Source organism: Passer domesticus, chromosome 22 (assembly GCF_036417665.1).
Source record: "Passer domesticus isolate bPasDom1 chromosome 22, bPasDom1.hap1, whole genome shotgun sequence".
NCBI classification, from domain to species: Eukaryota; Metazoa; Chordata; class Aves; order Passeriformes; family Passeridae; genus Passer; species Passer domesticus.
Window position 1 is genome coordinate 6,160,375 of NC_087495.1, and position 15,642 is coordinate 6,176,016.

Consider the following 15,642-nt stretch of genomic DNA (forward strand, 5'->3'; position numbering starts at 1 on the left):
AAGAGAGGGAAGCAGAGATGGAAGCAGAGAGGAAGAAGAGGAAAGGGAAGCAGAGAAGAGGAAGGAGATGGAAGCAGAGGGAGCAGAGGAGAGGGAGCAGAGGAGAAGAAGAGGAAGAGAGGGAAGCAGAGGAGAGGAAGAAGAGGAAAAGGAAGGAGAGGAGAGGGAAATGTGACCGTCAGGAGCAGCTGCTCACCCTGCCGGGCTGCGGGGACCCTGCTGTGTGTCCGTGTGCCCTGAGCTCTGTCCGTGTGTCCTGAGCTCTGTCCGTGTGCCCTGAGCTCTGTCCGTGTGTCCTGAGCTCTGTCCGTGTGTCAGCGTGTGCCCCACATGGAGCCTGCCCCTCCCTGGCACCCATTCCTGTCCCAGAGGGGCTCCCAGCTCCAGGCTGGCACTCCCAGCAGGGTCCCCGCACTCACTCTGGGGTTTTCTCACTCCTGAAACACCAGGACAGAGCCCGGAGTGCTCTTTGCCCTCATTGTTCATCCTTTTTTAATTTTTTAAATTTTTTTTCCTGCACCCAAACCACTTCTGCATCAGGCAGGGAGAGGCACAGCCCAGACCCCACCAGAGAGAGAGAGAGATTAAACTCTGCTCTAATCACAGAACCATCTCTACTGTGGTTGAAAAGCAATAATGGCTAATTTTATTTTTTATTTATTTCTTCAATCCACTTGCACAGGCAGATTTCACCCAGGGCTTTGTGCTCTGCAGTGGCTGGAGGGGTGGCAGCCCCTGCTGAGGGGGCAGCTGAAGGTGCAGAGAGCTGGGGCTGGGGGAGGCAATAGAAAAAAGCACACTGTGATTTTCTTTGGGTCAACAATTCGAGTGGATTTCAGCCATTCCTTCCCTTTCAACGAGATGTTTGTACAATAGAGAACCAGTCCAGCTCCTGGAGCTAAGCCCATCCTTTGCTGTTTGTCAGTAAAATAGTTTTTTGCATGTTTTGCATCCGAGTGGTTTTTTTTCCCCCCCATCCCTTTAAACCCAGTGAATTTTTAAAAAATTGGGGCACCCCCAGAGCAGCAGCTCCCGTTTTTGGGCAGGGGGGTCAGGGGGCAGGGAAGGTGTGGGGAGAGCTGTCCTGAGCTCTGAGGAAGGGCTGTGGGACTCCCCCAGTTCTGGGACAGATTTCTGGCTCCTGCTGGCTGGGGAAACAGGGAAGCTCCGAGATCCAAAAGTGATTAAAAAGGAAAATATTTCAGTGTTCAGTTCTGGGTGCAAGCTGCCTGCAGAGAGGAGCCTCTGGTGCCCCCGGAGAAGGGCAGGAAAAGCAGGAAAAACAGGAAAAACAGGAAAAGCGGGAAAAGCAGGAGAAGCAGGAGAAGCAGGAAAAGCAGGAGAAGCAGAGGAAAAGCAGAGGAATCCCAGCACAGAGGAGGAGAATTGGGATAATTTCCCATCCAGCAGGATGGAATCTGAAAATCTGCACCAGAACTCCAGCATCTGCTCCTTGCTGGCCCCACGGAGCAGCTCCCAGCCTGCCTGGGGCAACAAAAATGTTCCTGCGGGATTTGTCCCACCACTGCGGGCACAGCTGGGCTCACCTGGGCACACCTGGGCTCACCTGGGCACACCTGGGCACACCTGGGCTCACCTGGGCACACCTGGGCACGCCCCAGGCTCGGCGCAGGCAAAGCAGAGCGGAAAAGGAACCCCAGAGCAGAAAAGGAACCCCAGCACCCGAGAGAAGATTGTGAGTGGTTTGCTCAGGAATCCATCTGGGAATTTTGGGGATTTTTTGGGGAATAAAATTGGGGATTTTTTTGGAATGGATTTGGGGACTTCTGGGAAATGGATTTGGGGGATGGAATCACCTCCAGGATAAGGAATCACCTCCAGGGGATGGAATCACCTCCAGGACAAGGAATCACCTCCAGGATAAGGAATCACCTCCAGAAGATGGAATCACCTCCAGGGGATGGAATCACCTCCAGGGAGAGGGGCAAGGACTGGCTTGGCAAGGCAGGATTAGGGGAATTAGGGCTGAGGATGAAATAACAGCACAAAGTGTGACAGGTGACAGCTTTCTTATTATTAAAAAATATTCTAAATTTTTTATTATAATTCTTATTACTCTTCTTTTAATTATTATAAAAAAAATTCATCTTATACCCTTTTAAGATTTTAAACTTTTACTTTTGCCTGGGGAGGGATTTGCAGGTTTAGGGCACAGTCAGGGATTGGAATCCCTGAAATCATTCCTTGGCAGGGGGTTCAGCAGTGGCTCTGCTCAGCTCCCATCTCCTGGGGTTTGACAGAAATAATTTTAGTAAAATCATAACTGGAATTATTTCTGTCCAGCCCCAGGAGATGGGAGCTGAGCAGGAAAGGGAAAGCCTGGAATAACTAAAACTGAGCCAGGATTAACCAGGAGCAACCAGTCCTGACTGAAGGACAACTACACCTGAAAGGGAAGGGGAAAAGTGGGGTTTGAGCAATTTCAATAATTCTGAACATCAAACGTGTGGTTTGGTTTGGAGATCCCCCCCCAGCCCACAGCAATGCACCTGGCACCAGGTGAGTGGCACAGGGTTACAAAAATTAGGAGCAGCTTCTGAAAATCCTCTCCACGTTCTGCCAGGGGAAAATGGCAGGGAATTGTGTGGGGGATGCTGGCAGCCCAGGCAGGGAGGGTTTGCAGCCTCAGGAATTGTTCCTGCTGTCCCACAAGGAACAACAGGAAATGATTCTCTCACCAGCTCCTGCCAGGGAACAGCTCGGGATGGGCTGAGCGGGGCTGGTGGCAGCTCCTGGGTGAGAAAACAGCTCACGAGCGACTCAAGGGCACAGATTTGGGTCAGGCCAACGTGCCTGAGCTGTGCAGCTACAGAAGAGGCCTCAGAGCAGAGCACAGAGTTCAAATCCAGTTCAAACACAGAGGAAAAAAAAAAAATCAGATTTTCTAACGTGTCTCTCATACGCTCAGAAGAACAAATGTCATCTCATCAAGGCTCGTGCTCAGGGCTTGACAATGGCACATTTTCCCAGCTGTTCCAGAAATGCAGCAGAAATTTGTGTGGCAGGAGGAGCCTGATGGCAGCAGTGGGAGCAAACCAACCCCACTCATCTCTCTCCTCAGACCATGCTGCCTGTGTGCCCCAAACTCATCTCTCCATGGAAAAAAGGGATTTATCTGGGGGGAAAATATGTGGGGCTGCTCTCAGACCACGTGTGTTGACTCCAGCTCAACCAGAGAATCCCCCCAAATCCACATTTCTAAGCAAAATTTACTCTGAAGGGTGACTCAAGTGAGCAAGGAGCTGTCATGGGCAGGATCTGGGGGTAAAAGGGTGAGAAATGGAGCACAAACCCTACAAATTCCACTGTGTGGGAGTGTCAGGCTGGACAATCCAGGCTCCCACAGGCGCTGGGACACTGCAGAAACTGGAGCACAAACCCTACAAATTCCACTGTGTGGGAATGTCAGGCTGGACAATCCCAGGTTCCCACAGGTGCTGGGACACTGCAGAAACAGCTCAGGAGGACTTGGGGTCAGGCCACAGAGACCAGCACAGCCAGTGGTGTTTCACCAAGGGGTCCTTTAATAAATTCAGCTATTTGTGCCTTATTGAACCCTTTTTTTTTTTATTTTCTGGTGCACTTCAAACCACGACACCCCGCAGGCCGAGGCAGCAGCACCCAGGGCTGCTCTCCACGGGCCACTCCACCAAACCTTTCCCTCTCCCTCTGCTCAGGTGACTCTCTCACACTGGTGTCCCCTCGGGGGAAGGCAGCAGGGGGCTCCTGGCAGTCTCTCTGCTGCCTTCAGCACCTTCTGTTTTGAGCCACTCCATCTTCTGGCGGTGCTGGCGCACGGCGTCGGCCACACGCGCGTCCATCATGGCCTCGGTCAGCACGCCGTCCTCCGAGGCGTAGGCTGCTGCCTGTGGGGACAAGGACACCTCGGGCAGCTCGGGGCTGGCGTGTCCCACCCTCAGGGGACAGCTCAGGCTGCTCCCTGGCTGCTGGTCCCTTCTCCACGGGTGATTTCCCCCCACAAGGTTCTCGTGCCCCGTGGTGCGCGGGGATCACCAACGAGCTCTGCCCACCTCTGGATTTCCTGGGCACCAAATCCCTGTTTCCAGAAGAAAAGATCCCACATTTGCCTTCCTTAAATTTCCCCTCCTGCTCTAGAAGAGCTGCATGTATGATGCCTTGTTTCTAGAAGAAAAGATCCCACATTTTGCTCCTTTAAATTCCCTCTCCTGCTCTAAAGCAGCTGCATGTGTGAAGCCTTGTTCCCAGAAAAAAAGATCCCACATTTGGCTCCCTTAAATTCCCTCTCCTGCTCTAGAAGAGCTGCATGGGTAAAACCTTGTTTTGAGAAGACCCCACTTGTCTCCTTTAAATTTCCCCTCCTGCTCTAGAAGAGCTGCACATGTGAAGCCTTGTTTTCAGCAGATCCCACATTTGGCTCCCTTAAATTTCCTCTCCTGCTCTAAAGCAGCTGCATGTGTGAAGCCTTGTTTCTAGAAGACCCCACATTTTGCTCCTTTAAATTTCCTCTCCTGCTGTAGAAAAGCTGCACATGTGAAGCCTTATTTCTAGAAGAAAAGACCCACATTTTGCTCCCTTAAATTTCCCCTCCTGCTGTAAAACAACTGCACATGTGCAGCCTTGTTTCCAGACGCAAAGATCCCACATTTTGCTCCTTTAAATTTCCCCTCCTGTTCTAAAGCAGCTGCATGTATGAAGCCTTGTTTCCAGAAGAAAAGATCCCACATTTTGCTCCTTTAAATTTCCCCTCCTGCTCTAAAAGAGCTGCACATGTGCAGCATTGTTTACAGAAGATCCCACATTTTGCTCCTTTAAATTTCCCCTCCTGCTCTAAAGCAGCTGCACGTGTGAAGCCAATAAAGTGAAGAGAGGTGGGTGCAGGAGGGTGATGGAACAACTCCCTCCAAAGCAACAAGGAATTGTTTGAACACTTGCACAGCAGAACAAACAGCAGTGCTGGGGGGAACACGGGCAACGTGGTGCCTCTAAAATGATCTTTAATGCGCCTCTAAAATGATGTTTAATGTGCCTTGTCCTGCTTTCCTCGTGCACTCCCTCAGGAACAGCCCCTGCATCACTTGAGTGCTGTGGCAGCTCCCAAATGCCCACAGGAGCTTCCCTTTCCTCCCAGCTCCCCAGCCCAGCCCTGCTGGCACAGGCAGCACAGAGGTGAGCACAGAGGTGAGCACAGAGGTGAGCACAGCCCCTCGTGGAAGGGCTGGCAGCTCCTGTCACCCCTGTGCCACGGGGCAGCAGGCCTGTGGGGCAGCAGAGGGACTGTCCCTTGTGCAGGGGACACGCAGGACAGCTGGGCTCAGCCTGAGCTGCCAGCACAGCACACGAGGGAAGGGAAGGGAAGGATGCTTGTGCTGGCAGCTGCACCCATCTCCAAGGTAACAGAGCAGCCCCCGAGCTGCAGATTTCTAAATCTGGGTCCTCCCTCTGCAAGTGCTCCCGTGAGCAGCTCGGGGAATGAGGGAGCTTGGCTGCACAGAGATCCCCTGACTGCACAGAGATCCCTTGGCTGCACAGAGATCCCCTGGCTGCACAGAGGGTTGTACAGAGATTTCTTGGCTGTACAGGGATCCCCTGGCTGCACAGGGATCCCATGGCTGTACAAAAGGTTGTACAGGGATCCACTGACTGTACAGAGATACCCCGGCTGCACAGAAGGTTGTACAGGGATTCCTTGACTGTACAGGGATCCCCTGGCTGCACACAGATCCCTTGGCTGTACAGGGATCCCTTGGCTGCAGAGAGATCCCCTGGCTGCACACAGATCCCCTGGCTGTACAGGGATCCCTTGGCTGCCCAGAGGGTTGTACAGAAGAAAAGATCCCACATTTTGGCTGTACAGGGATCCCTTGGCTGCACAGAGATCCCTTGGCTGCACAGAAGGTTGTACAGAGATTTCTTGGCTGCACAGGGATCCCTTGGCTGCACACAGAGCCCCTGGCTGAACAGATCCCTTGGCTGCACAGAGGGTTGTACAGGGATCCCCTGGCTGCACAGGGATCCCTTGGCTGTAGAGAGACCCCCTGGCTGTATAGAGGGTTGTACAGGGATCCACTGACTGTACACAGATCCCCTGGCTGCACTCAGAGCCCCTGTCTGTACAGACATCCCTTGACTGTACAGGGATCCCCTGTCTGCACAGATCCCCTGGCTGCACAGAGACTCCTTGGTTGTACAAAGATTCCTTGGCTGTACAGAGATTTCTTGGTTGTACAGAGATTTCTTGGCTACACAGGGATCCCCTGGCTGAACATGGATCCCTTGGCTGCACAAAGGATTGTACAGAGATCCCTTGGCTGTACAGGGATCCCTTGGCTGCACAGTGATCCTTTGGCTGTAGAGACCCCCTGGCTGTACAAAAGGTTATACAGGGATCCCTTGGCTGTACAGAGATCCCCTGGCTGCACAGAGATTCCTTGGTTGTACAGAGATTCCTTGGCTGCTCAGGGATTGGGATGAGGGCAGGGAGCCCTGCAGCTCCCCACCCACCCCTGCCTGGCCCTAAGAGCCCCAAACCTCACCCACACCCTGGACTGTCAGGTGCCAACCCTCTGCCCCTGTCCCAGTGCCTGTAACTTGGATTTCAGGGCACCCTGCAGTGATTCTGAGGCATCACACACAGGCTCCATCAATTATTGATGGTGCAAACACCAACTCCAGCCAGCAACGAGCCTGACAGCAACAGCAGCACAGGAACAAACTCAGGGGTGCCCCTTTCACTCCCCCTGCCCAGGGGGGCCCGTGGGGCAGAAGACAAAGCCAGGAGGAGCTGCTGCTCTGCCACCCCAAGGGTCAGAGCTGCCTGTTACATCACTGAGGAGATGCAAGGAGAAATCATTATTTCCAGAGTAAGAAAAAGGTTCTCGTGGTTTTCAGGCTCCTCTAATCTACTTTTCAGCCTTTTTTTTGGTGGTCAGAGCACCAAAGGTCTCATGCAGAGCCCAGCAGAGCTGGCAGGGGCTGGTTTTTCCTGCCAGCACCACCAAATCTTTCCCCTGTGCAAACCCTCTGCAATCCCTCCTCCAGGCAGCACTGACAAGCCAGGCTGCTGCTCCTGCTTAAAACCAGGAGTAAAGCCTGGCCTTGGGAAGGAGCAGGTCTGTAAAGAGAGAATTCTCTATTTATTATTGTTTATTCTCTGTTTATTTGTTCTCAAAGGCTCTGGTGCTGCTCTCAGTGCCTGAGCAGGATCCTCAGCACTGCCAAATATTCCCACAGCACCTCTCTGCAAAAGGAGAGCACTGCAAAGGTTTTGCTCAGACCTCCCTCACCCCCTTCACGTTTTTATTTTTGCTCACAGGGCTCTCAGTGCAGCCCTGGTGGGGTGGTTAAAAATGAAAAAAGAGCTTTCCTGGGGGGATTTTTGGGCAGGATGCTCTGCCTGCCCTCCTCCCTGGCTCTGCACAGCCCATCCAGCCCGGAGTGGCACCTCCTGCAAAGCTGTGCAGTTCATGCTCTGCTGATTTTCTCAATGACTTTCTATTTTTAGAAAGCCTCAGGCCCTTGCTGTCAAGAAAGCAAATGGGAGAAGCAGCTGCCCCTTCTGGGAGTAGCTTGCACACACATAAAAATGGTACCAAGCTTCATTTATATTCATACCTCTGCCTCCTGCATGGGCAAATTTTAACCCATTTTCTCCAGTGCAGCAATTGCTGTTTTATCCCTCAAACCTAATTATGAAATAATTGTGTTTGCTGAGGATGGAACAGATGACAAGTCCAGCCTGAATGACCTCATGTTTCATTTCAGCCAAGATTTGTGGTTTATTTGAACCTGGCCAGACTCATCTGTATGATTTAAATCCCATTTATAATGAAAATAGCCTGATGAAAAAAAAAAAAAAAAAACCACAAAAATACAAGAGCTATTTTTAAAGTATAAACAAGGTTCAGGGAGTAAAAAAAAAAAAAAAAAAGGCATTTATGTCAGTGGCATAAAAGGCAAGGAAATGACAGGAAGCTCACACTGGGACATAAAACTCCTGGGAATTCTCCTGAAATGCTGCCAAAACAGTTTTCCAAGATTACAGCTTGGAATAGTGAAAGGTTGCTTTTAGGTTTTGACATTTTATCTAAAGCACATCAGCAGCTTGGAGTGCAGGGCTGGGAAGTCTGCACACGACTGGAGACAGAGCTGAGGGGAATTTTTAAGGTGAAAATGCATGAGTCCCTCCATGCTGGAGCCATGAAGGGCAATGGAAAAGCACAAGGACAAAAGGGAGTGCTCAGACTTCTGCAGGACAGATTAAAATGGATTTTTAGCACGCACACTCCTGCCTGTGCCAGACAGCAATATTTCTCCTGGTGCTAGAGGTTACACTCTTGGCTTTTCTGCTTCTTGGTTTTTTCTGCTGTTGGTAAATTCAGGGCAGAGTGGAAGAGCAGTGGGGTAGAGCTTCGTGTGAGTGACAGCAAATCCACCTCCAACCCAGCTCGTGGTGGAGTGAAGCCTGAGAGCTGCAGCTGCTGCTCAATTCACCTGAGATGGTTTTTAAATCAACACTGGCAGGGGAATCCTCGTGGGAGCTCACTCACAGGACAGAGGGGCCACTGCTGCTGGCCCTGGGAAGATGCTTGGGATGTTTTCACCCCCTAAAGCTCCAGAATTTCCCCCAAAACCATCTCTGGGATCCAGTTCATGATCCCAGAGGCTGCAAACTCCAGCAGGGCCACACCAACCTTGCTGTGGCTGAGGTGGGCACTCAGGAGGGGCTCAGGGTGGGGAGATGGGCTCTGACCCCAGCAGGGATGGAGCTGGGTGATCCCTGTGGGCTTTTCCCAGCTCAGGAAATTCTGTAATCACATTATTCCCCACCTTTGGCAGGCTGCACCTTGAATTAAAAGGGAATTAAAAGACCAGAAATGATCTATTGGTGTGAGGTATAAGAAAGACAGAGGGTCTGTGGTCCACAAGCAGCCTGCACTGCTGCACCCAGCCTGATGAGGATTTTTGGGAGGCATTTCTGGCTCCTCCAGCCCCTACCTAGCCTGAGCACTGTAGCTATGCAGTTAACTCATCCTGCCAAGCTATTTTTATCTCTGCTCAGCTCCCTGACCCAGTTCAGAGCACAGCATCCACAGGGTGCACCAGCACCACGGGAAGGAGAGCAGGAAGGCAGAAAACACTGCCAGGAAGGCTGGAAAACCAAGCCTTGAACCTTCCCTGGTCCTCCAAGGAGCCAGCAGGGCCAAAACAGGACCTAAAACACCAACAGCTCCCAGGAGAGCAGCTGGGGTGAGCAAATCCACCTGCCTGGAGAGGGGCTTTTCCCCCAAAGCTGCTGAGGCAAACCCAAAGGCAGGGGGACACAGCAGCTCCAAATTCCTCGTCCAAAAAATGGACAACAAGCCACAGGGTTTCATATTTTTGTAAGTTTGGTGCATTTGCATATTGGGGTTTAATCTTCTAATTACAGCTTCAGGTAATGAAGGAATTTATTCTGAGTTTGCTCCCCCCAAACTAATTTTTATTTAATGTTTTGGGGGCCTGGGCAGTGAGGTGTCCTTGACTGCCAGGCCTGGAGAGGAATTGTTGTGTCTGCCCAAAATGTGAAGACAGCAGCTCCCACTGTCCATGGAATTTAGAGTTCTACACTAAAGAACTGCAGGATTATAAACAGAAGAAAACCAGAAAAGCTCAAATCACAATCAGGCACCACAAGTGAGTGAAAAAGAACCCCCAGAGCACCAACAGCTCCCAGAGAATTCCCATCCCAGGCTGGATGCCCTCATGGCCAGTGACCTTGGCACACCCCCCTGCCCTTCCTGACCCACAAGAAATGAGCTCCCTTTGATTTTCACTCTGATTTCCACTCTGATTTTCACACAAATGAAGTTTCTTTCTACATCAACCAACTCAGATATTCCTCCCCATTCCCCTCTCCCGAGTGGTTTTTATTTAAAGCCTTTGAGTGCTCCATGAGAGCAGAGAGGAGCACAACAACTTCCTGCAGCAATTTTACACCAAACCTTGTTAACAGTGCTGGCAGCACGAGGCACATTTTTAAAAGCTGTCAGGGAAAATTAGCCACCCCCACCTTTTTCCTTCCTTCAGCAGCACTTAAAGGATAAATGATAAAAGCTGAGGTCATTCCTGGGGAGAAATGACAAACTTGCTGATAAGGGGTGATAAAAAGCTAAGGATCATTTATCACAACTTCTTATTACAGGAAATAGTTGGCAGCAAAGCCTTTCACATACGTGGGGCAGATGACAGCACACATTTTGAAATATGATTCAATATCACAAAAATGATACAGGAAAATTAACCAGCTGTGTGCTACCAAAGAATAAAACAAGAACTAACAGCACTCAAATTGGACCTCAGCTCATGACTGCTGCAATTAAAATTAATTTATACTAGAAAGGATAAATATTTGTGTTCCTTAAAAGGTGGAAAATCAGTGGTAGAAGGAATGAAATGCACAAACTTCGTCAGATGTTTGTGAGCTGCTAAACTAAATTAAACATTGAAGAGCTAAACAAAAAGCCACTTTGTTTTTACAAGCCCTGAAAGGAAGCTGACATGAGTAGGTTACATGACACACAAATTGGAGCACATTCCTTCAGTTGCTATTTCTGGTTAGTTTATGGAAATGCACAATCCAGTAAGAAACTGGCAGCTGTGACAGAACAAGGTGAAAACCTGATTTAAATAAAAAAACCCAAAAAACTGACACTAAAACTTGCTGAGAACATGAATGATTGTACTCCAAGTGAGGAAGTGAGGGCATTTCTTATTTTTTATGTATGGAACAAATATCTATTTTTTTTTCAGCTCCAATTGAAGTTGGTTTTGTTTCTTTGATTAGCTCAAATTGCAATGAAAGGAGGGAAGGAGGATGGTTCAGGGCACCAACATCAGGTTTCTGTTCTGCTGAGCTTCCCGAGAGTGGCCAGCAGGGGCTGCCCAAACTGGCCCAAACTCACCTGCTTGACCCAAATCCCACAAGGGATTTGCCACCAGGATTATCAAAACTGCTCCTGTGGATGGGGAATTGTGCTGATATTGACAACACCCACCCCAGGGGCAGCTGGGATCTGGTACCAGCCGATGGATAAATGAACTTCCACAGGGAGGGATGAGCTGGGAATGCAGGATCAAAGCCTGAGACCTCCCAGGGGGGAAAGAAAAGGGAAAAGGGAGAGGGGGAAAGGGAAAGAGGGGAAAGGGAGAGAGGGGGAAAGGGAGAGAGGGGGAAAGGGAGAGAGGGGAAAAGGGGAGAGAGGGGAAAAGGGAGAGAGGGGAAAAGGGAGAGAGGGGAAAAGGGAGAGAGGGGAAAAGGGAGAGAGGGGAAAAGGGAGAGAGGGGGAAAGGGAGAGAGGGGAAAGGGAGAGAGGGGGAAAGGGAGAGGGGAAAAGGGGGAGAGGGGAAAAGGGGGAGAGGGGAAAAAGGGGGAGAGGGAAAAGGGGGAGAGGGGAAAAGGGGGGAGGAGGGAAAAAGGGGGAGAGGGGGAAAAGGAGGGAGAGGGGGAAAAGGGGAGACGAGGGGAAAAGGGGGAGAGGAGGCAAAAGGGGGAGAGGGGAAAAGGGGGAGAGGGTGAAAGGGGGGAGAGGGGAAACGAGGAGAGAGGGGAAAAGGAGAGAGGGGAAAAGGGAGAGAGGGGAAAAGGAGAGAGGGGAAAGGGGAGAGGGTGGAAAGGAGACGAGATAGGGGGAACAGGCAGGAGAGGGGGAAAGGGATGAGAGGGGAGAAAGGGAGAGAGGGGAAAAGGGAGAGGGGGGAAAGGGAGAGGGGGGAAAAGGGAGAGGGGGAAAAGGGAGAGAAAGGAGGGAAAAAGGGAGAGAGGGGAAAAAGTGAAAGAGGGGAAAAAGGGAAAGAGGGGAAAAAGGGAAAGAGGAGAGAAAAAGGGAAAAGAGGAGGAGAAAAAGGGAAAGAGGAGAAAAAGGGAGAGGAAAAGGAAGGGGAAAAGAGAAAAGCCCACTCACCTGCCATGCCACAGCAAGCTGGGAGATCTCCCGGCCCGACATGCCCTCGGTCAGCCTGGCAATCTCTGAGCACTTCTTGCCATAGTCAAACTGGGCCAGCTTCAACCTCCTGAAAGGCAGAACAACCTTTTGGCTGATGTGTAGCTCCCACAGATTCCTGCTTGCATTCATGCCTCCTGAATTTTAAGGGCACAACAAAAAAATCTGGGCATGGCATCGCGTTGAGACAGAGAGAAGCATCTCCCAAGTCTTTTGTTTGTTGAGAGTGGGTTTATAGACAGAATACACAGGAAAGGGGATGAGGAAAAACAAAGAAAGAAAGGGAATTCTCCAGGGTGGGAGAGCTGTGAGGGACACTCACTGTTTGCCCTCTGTGGCTGGCTTCAGGACGTGCTGGTCGAAGTACATCCTGACCAGGCGCTCGCGCTCCTCCAGCTGGGGCAGCTCAAAGTTCACTCATCTCATCTATCTGTCATTGATGGCCCAGTCAAACTGCTCAGGTCTGGTTGCTTGCTAAAACAAGCATAAACCTGGAATTAGGGGAAAAAAAATTATAAAGGACTAGACTGACAAAGCCATCAAAATCAAAATGGATGAGGGAAGTCTGTGAACGTCGGGAGCTGCCGTGGTTGGGATCAAAGATGTTTCAGCAGCTGGAAAAAAACCTGGATTCCTCAGAAACAGCTTTAAGAGCACCTCAAGCCCAGCACAACTAAATGTGTTTTGGGCTGTTCTAACAGTCTGAAGTGTGCAGCCCAAGCTCTGCTCCACGGTACAGATGTGCTGCTCCAGGTCCTGCTGCATTTTGGAGTTTCCAGCTCCAAACTCCTTTTTTTTTATTGCTTTGTAATGATGCTTCTTCCCTGTGCCAATACTTTAATGCTTTAATTGATGTCACCAGTTTAACAGTGCCTAATAATTTGAAATGGGCTTTTAAGCACAGCTATTGGAATATTGATGTTCTTGCTGTCTGGCTGAATCATTGGCTACAAGGGGGCCGTGTTCCCTGCTGTCACTTTTGGAGATAACTTGGCCAGGCCAAGACTTTTGTGGCTTTTTTGTGGCTTTTCCACCAACAAAGACTTGCAGAAACACAAGGCTGGATTGAGGATTGCCTGATATTCAGCCAGGCAGCTGATTTTGGGAAGGTGAAAGGCAGCAATTGCCAGTGCTGGAGGAAGAGCTCTCCTCAGGGTGTCACCAAAGCACCCACTTACACAGCCCATTTCACCCATTGCACTGAGCTCCCACTCACGAGGCAGGGCTGCTCCTTGCCCAGAGCAGCAATAAGGCTGCTCAGAAGTAAAAAGCAGTGCATGAATCACCAGGGCATGTTCAGTGTCCTCAGATGGCTCATGGCTGAAATCAGGGCTGAATTCAATGTCAGAGCTCATTGCAAATGAGAGTTCGGCTGTTCTGAGCAGCCCCAGCACCCAAAAAGCAGCCCCAGAGCTGCTCCATGGCAATTTAATATCAGGGGAAAGAAAAAACCATCCCAGCACCCAAAAAGCAGCCCCAGAGCTGCTCCATGGCAATTTAATATCAGGGGAAAGAAAAAACCATCCCCAGCACCCAAAAAGCAGCCCCAGAGCTGCTCCAAGGCAATTTAAAATCAGGGGAAAGAAAGAAACATCCCCAGCACCCAAAAAGCAGCCCCAGAGCTGCTCCAAGGCAATTTAAAATCAGGGGAAAGAAAGAAACATCCCCAGAACTCTTCCATGGCAATTTAAAGTCAGGGAAAGAAAGAAACACATCCCCAAACCCCAAAAAACATCCCCAGAGCTCTTCTGAGGTAATTTTATATCAGGGGAAAGAAAGAAACATCCTCAGCACCCAAAAAAGCACCCCCAGAGCTGCTCCAAATCAATTTAAAATCAGGGGAAAGAAAGAAACACATCCCCAACACCCCAAAAACATCCCCAGAACTCTTCCATGGCAATTTAAAATCAGGGGAAAGAAAAACCATCCCCAGCACCCAAAAAACACCCCCAGAGCTGCTCCATGGCAATTTAAAATCAGGGGAAAGAAAGAAACATCCCCAGCACCCAAAAAGCACCCCCAGAGCTGGCTCCATGGCAATTTAATATCAGGGGAAAGAAAGAAACATCCCCAGAACTCTTCCATGGCAATTTAAAATCAGGGAAAGAAAGAAACACATCCCCAACACCCCAAAAAACATCCCCAGAACTCTTCTGAGGTAATTTTATATCAGGGGAAAGAAAGAAACATCCTCAGCCCCAAAAAAAGTACCCCCAGAGCTGCTCCAAATCAATTTAAAATCAGGGGAAAGAAAGAAACACATCCCCAACACCCCAAAAACATCCCCAGAACTCTCCTGAGGTAATTTAATATCAGGGGAAAGAAAGAAACATCCTCAGCACCCAAAAAACACCCCCAGAACTCTTCCAAAGCAATTTAAAATCAGGGGAAAGAAAGAACCATCCCCTGCCTGTCCCTGATTTGCAGGACAAATATTTATTGTGATTATTCTTGCAAATATCATGAAATAATAATAATTATACTGTGCAATTTATAGAGCAACTCCATGGATCATTTCAGAAGGGATCTGCTCTCCCCACAAAGGGAACAACAAGATTTTTGCAGGATCAACACCTTTCTTTCTAGCAAATTATTTATTTTAGGAAAACCTCCTCTTCCCAGGCACCTCTGGGACAGACACACAAGCAATTACCAGTCAGAGCTGCAAGTTCAAGAGACCTCGAGGACAGCAAATGCCCTGGAACATTTTGACCTTCCAGGATATTTATTTCAATGTCATGAGGTTACTTAAAAAGTCTTTCAGGAGTTCATCATTAAAAACCTCACTTTTCCCCCACATAAAACCAGAGACAACTTTTCTTGTTGGCTCAGTCGTGACAGGAGAAATTCTAACAAGTAAGTAAAGTTCACACCAAAAAAATCAACTGTGATTTGAGAAAGGTGGAGGAAAGGTCACCTCTCTGTTATGAGAGGCAGGAAATGGCTTTGGCTGAACTGGGCAGGGAGCTCCCAGGGAGGTGACAAAGTGGGGACAGTGACACTGCCACTCTGCTCAGCAAGCAGGGAACAGCTCAGGGGAAGAAATGGAGTCAGATGGAAATCAGAGCTCTGCCCACACAAGCACAGCATGGGAAGAGGTCACTGGAGAGGAGCAAGCAGCTCTCAAGTGTTTTTCCAGGGAACACGAAGCACCCAGCCAGATAACTCTGAATTTTTGTGGTAGTGATTTTCCTGGGCTCTTGAATAAACAGTAACTTGCCAGGGAAAGAAAATATAACATCAAGACACTCAAGATGTCCAAATATCACCAAAGTTTCAGGAAAAAAATTTCCTTCTGTTCTGGTTTCCAAGTGGCAGGAAAAGCTGAAGGAGGAACAAGCTACATTCAGCACATGAAGTAAAACAGGGATATTCTCTGCAGGGTTTGCTCAATCCCTCAGCAGCACAGAGCATTCCCAACTTCCATTTGTGCACCTTTAAAGACTTCCTCAACCCAGGGAAATATCAGCTGCTGGACTGGATACTCACTTGTTGCTGTGCTGCCCTGTTCTGTGCAGAAATGCATTTAAAGTTGCTCTGAGGTCTTCACTGATTTTCTCCTGCAAAGATGAAACCCAAGGGAGGATCAGCACTGCAGAGAGGTCAGAGCTTTGATCAGCATTCAGGACAAAGGGAATTCTGTTATTTGATAATTTATTTC

At 49.6% G+C, this 15,642-nt stretch overlaps 1 protein-coding gene across 1 annotated transcript in view; it reads right to left on the reverse strand.

The window, feature by feature from the left end:
* Window positions 1–3,524: 3,524 nt before the first annotated feature.
* Window positions 3,525–15,642, reverse strand: part of LOC135285165 (ATPase family AAA domain-containing protein 3-like) — a 30,800-nt gene continuing 18,682 nt past the window's right edge. The window contains 4 exon segments of the mRNA XM_064397179.1: window positions 3,525–3,887; window positions 11,943–12,051; window positions 12,304–12,443; window positions 12,445–12,472. Coding sequence (XP_064253249.1) covers window positions 3,708–3,887; window positions 11,943–12,051; window positions 12,304–12,443; window positions 12,445–12,472 — 457 coding nt within the window. The 3' untranslated portion in view covers window positions 3,525–3,707.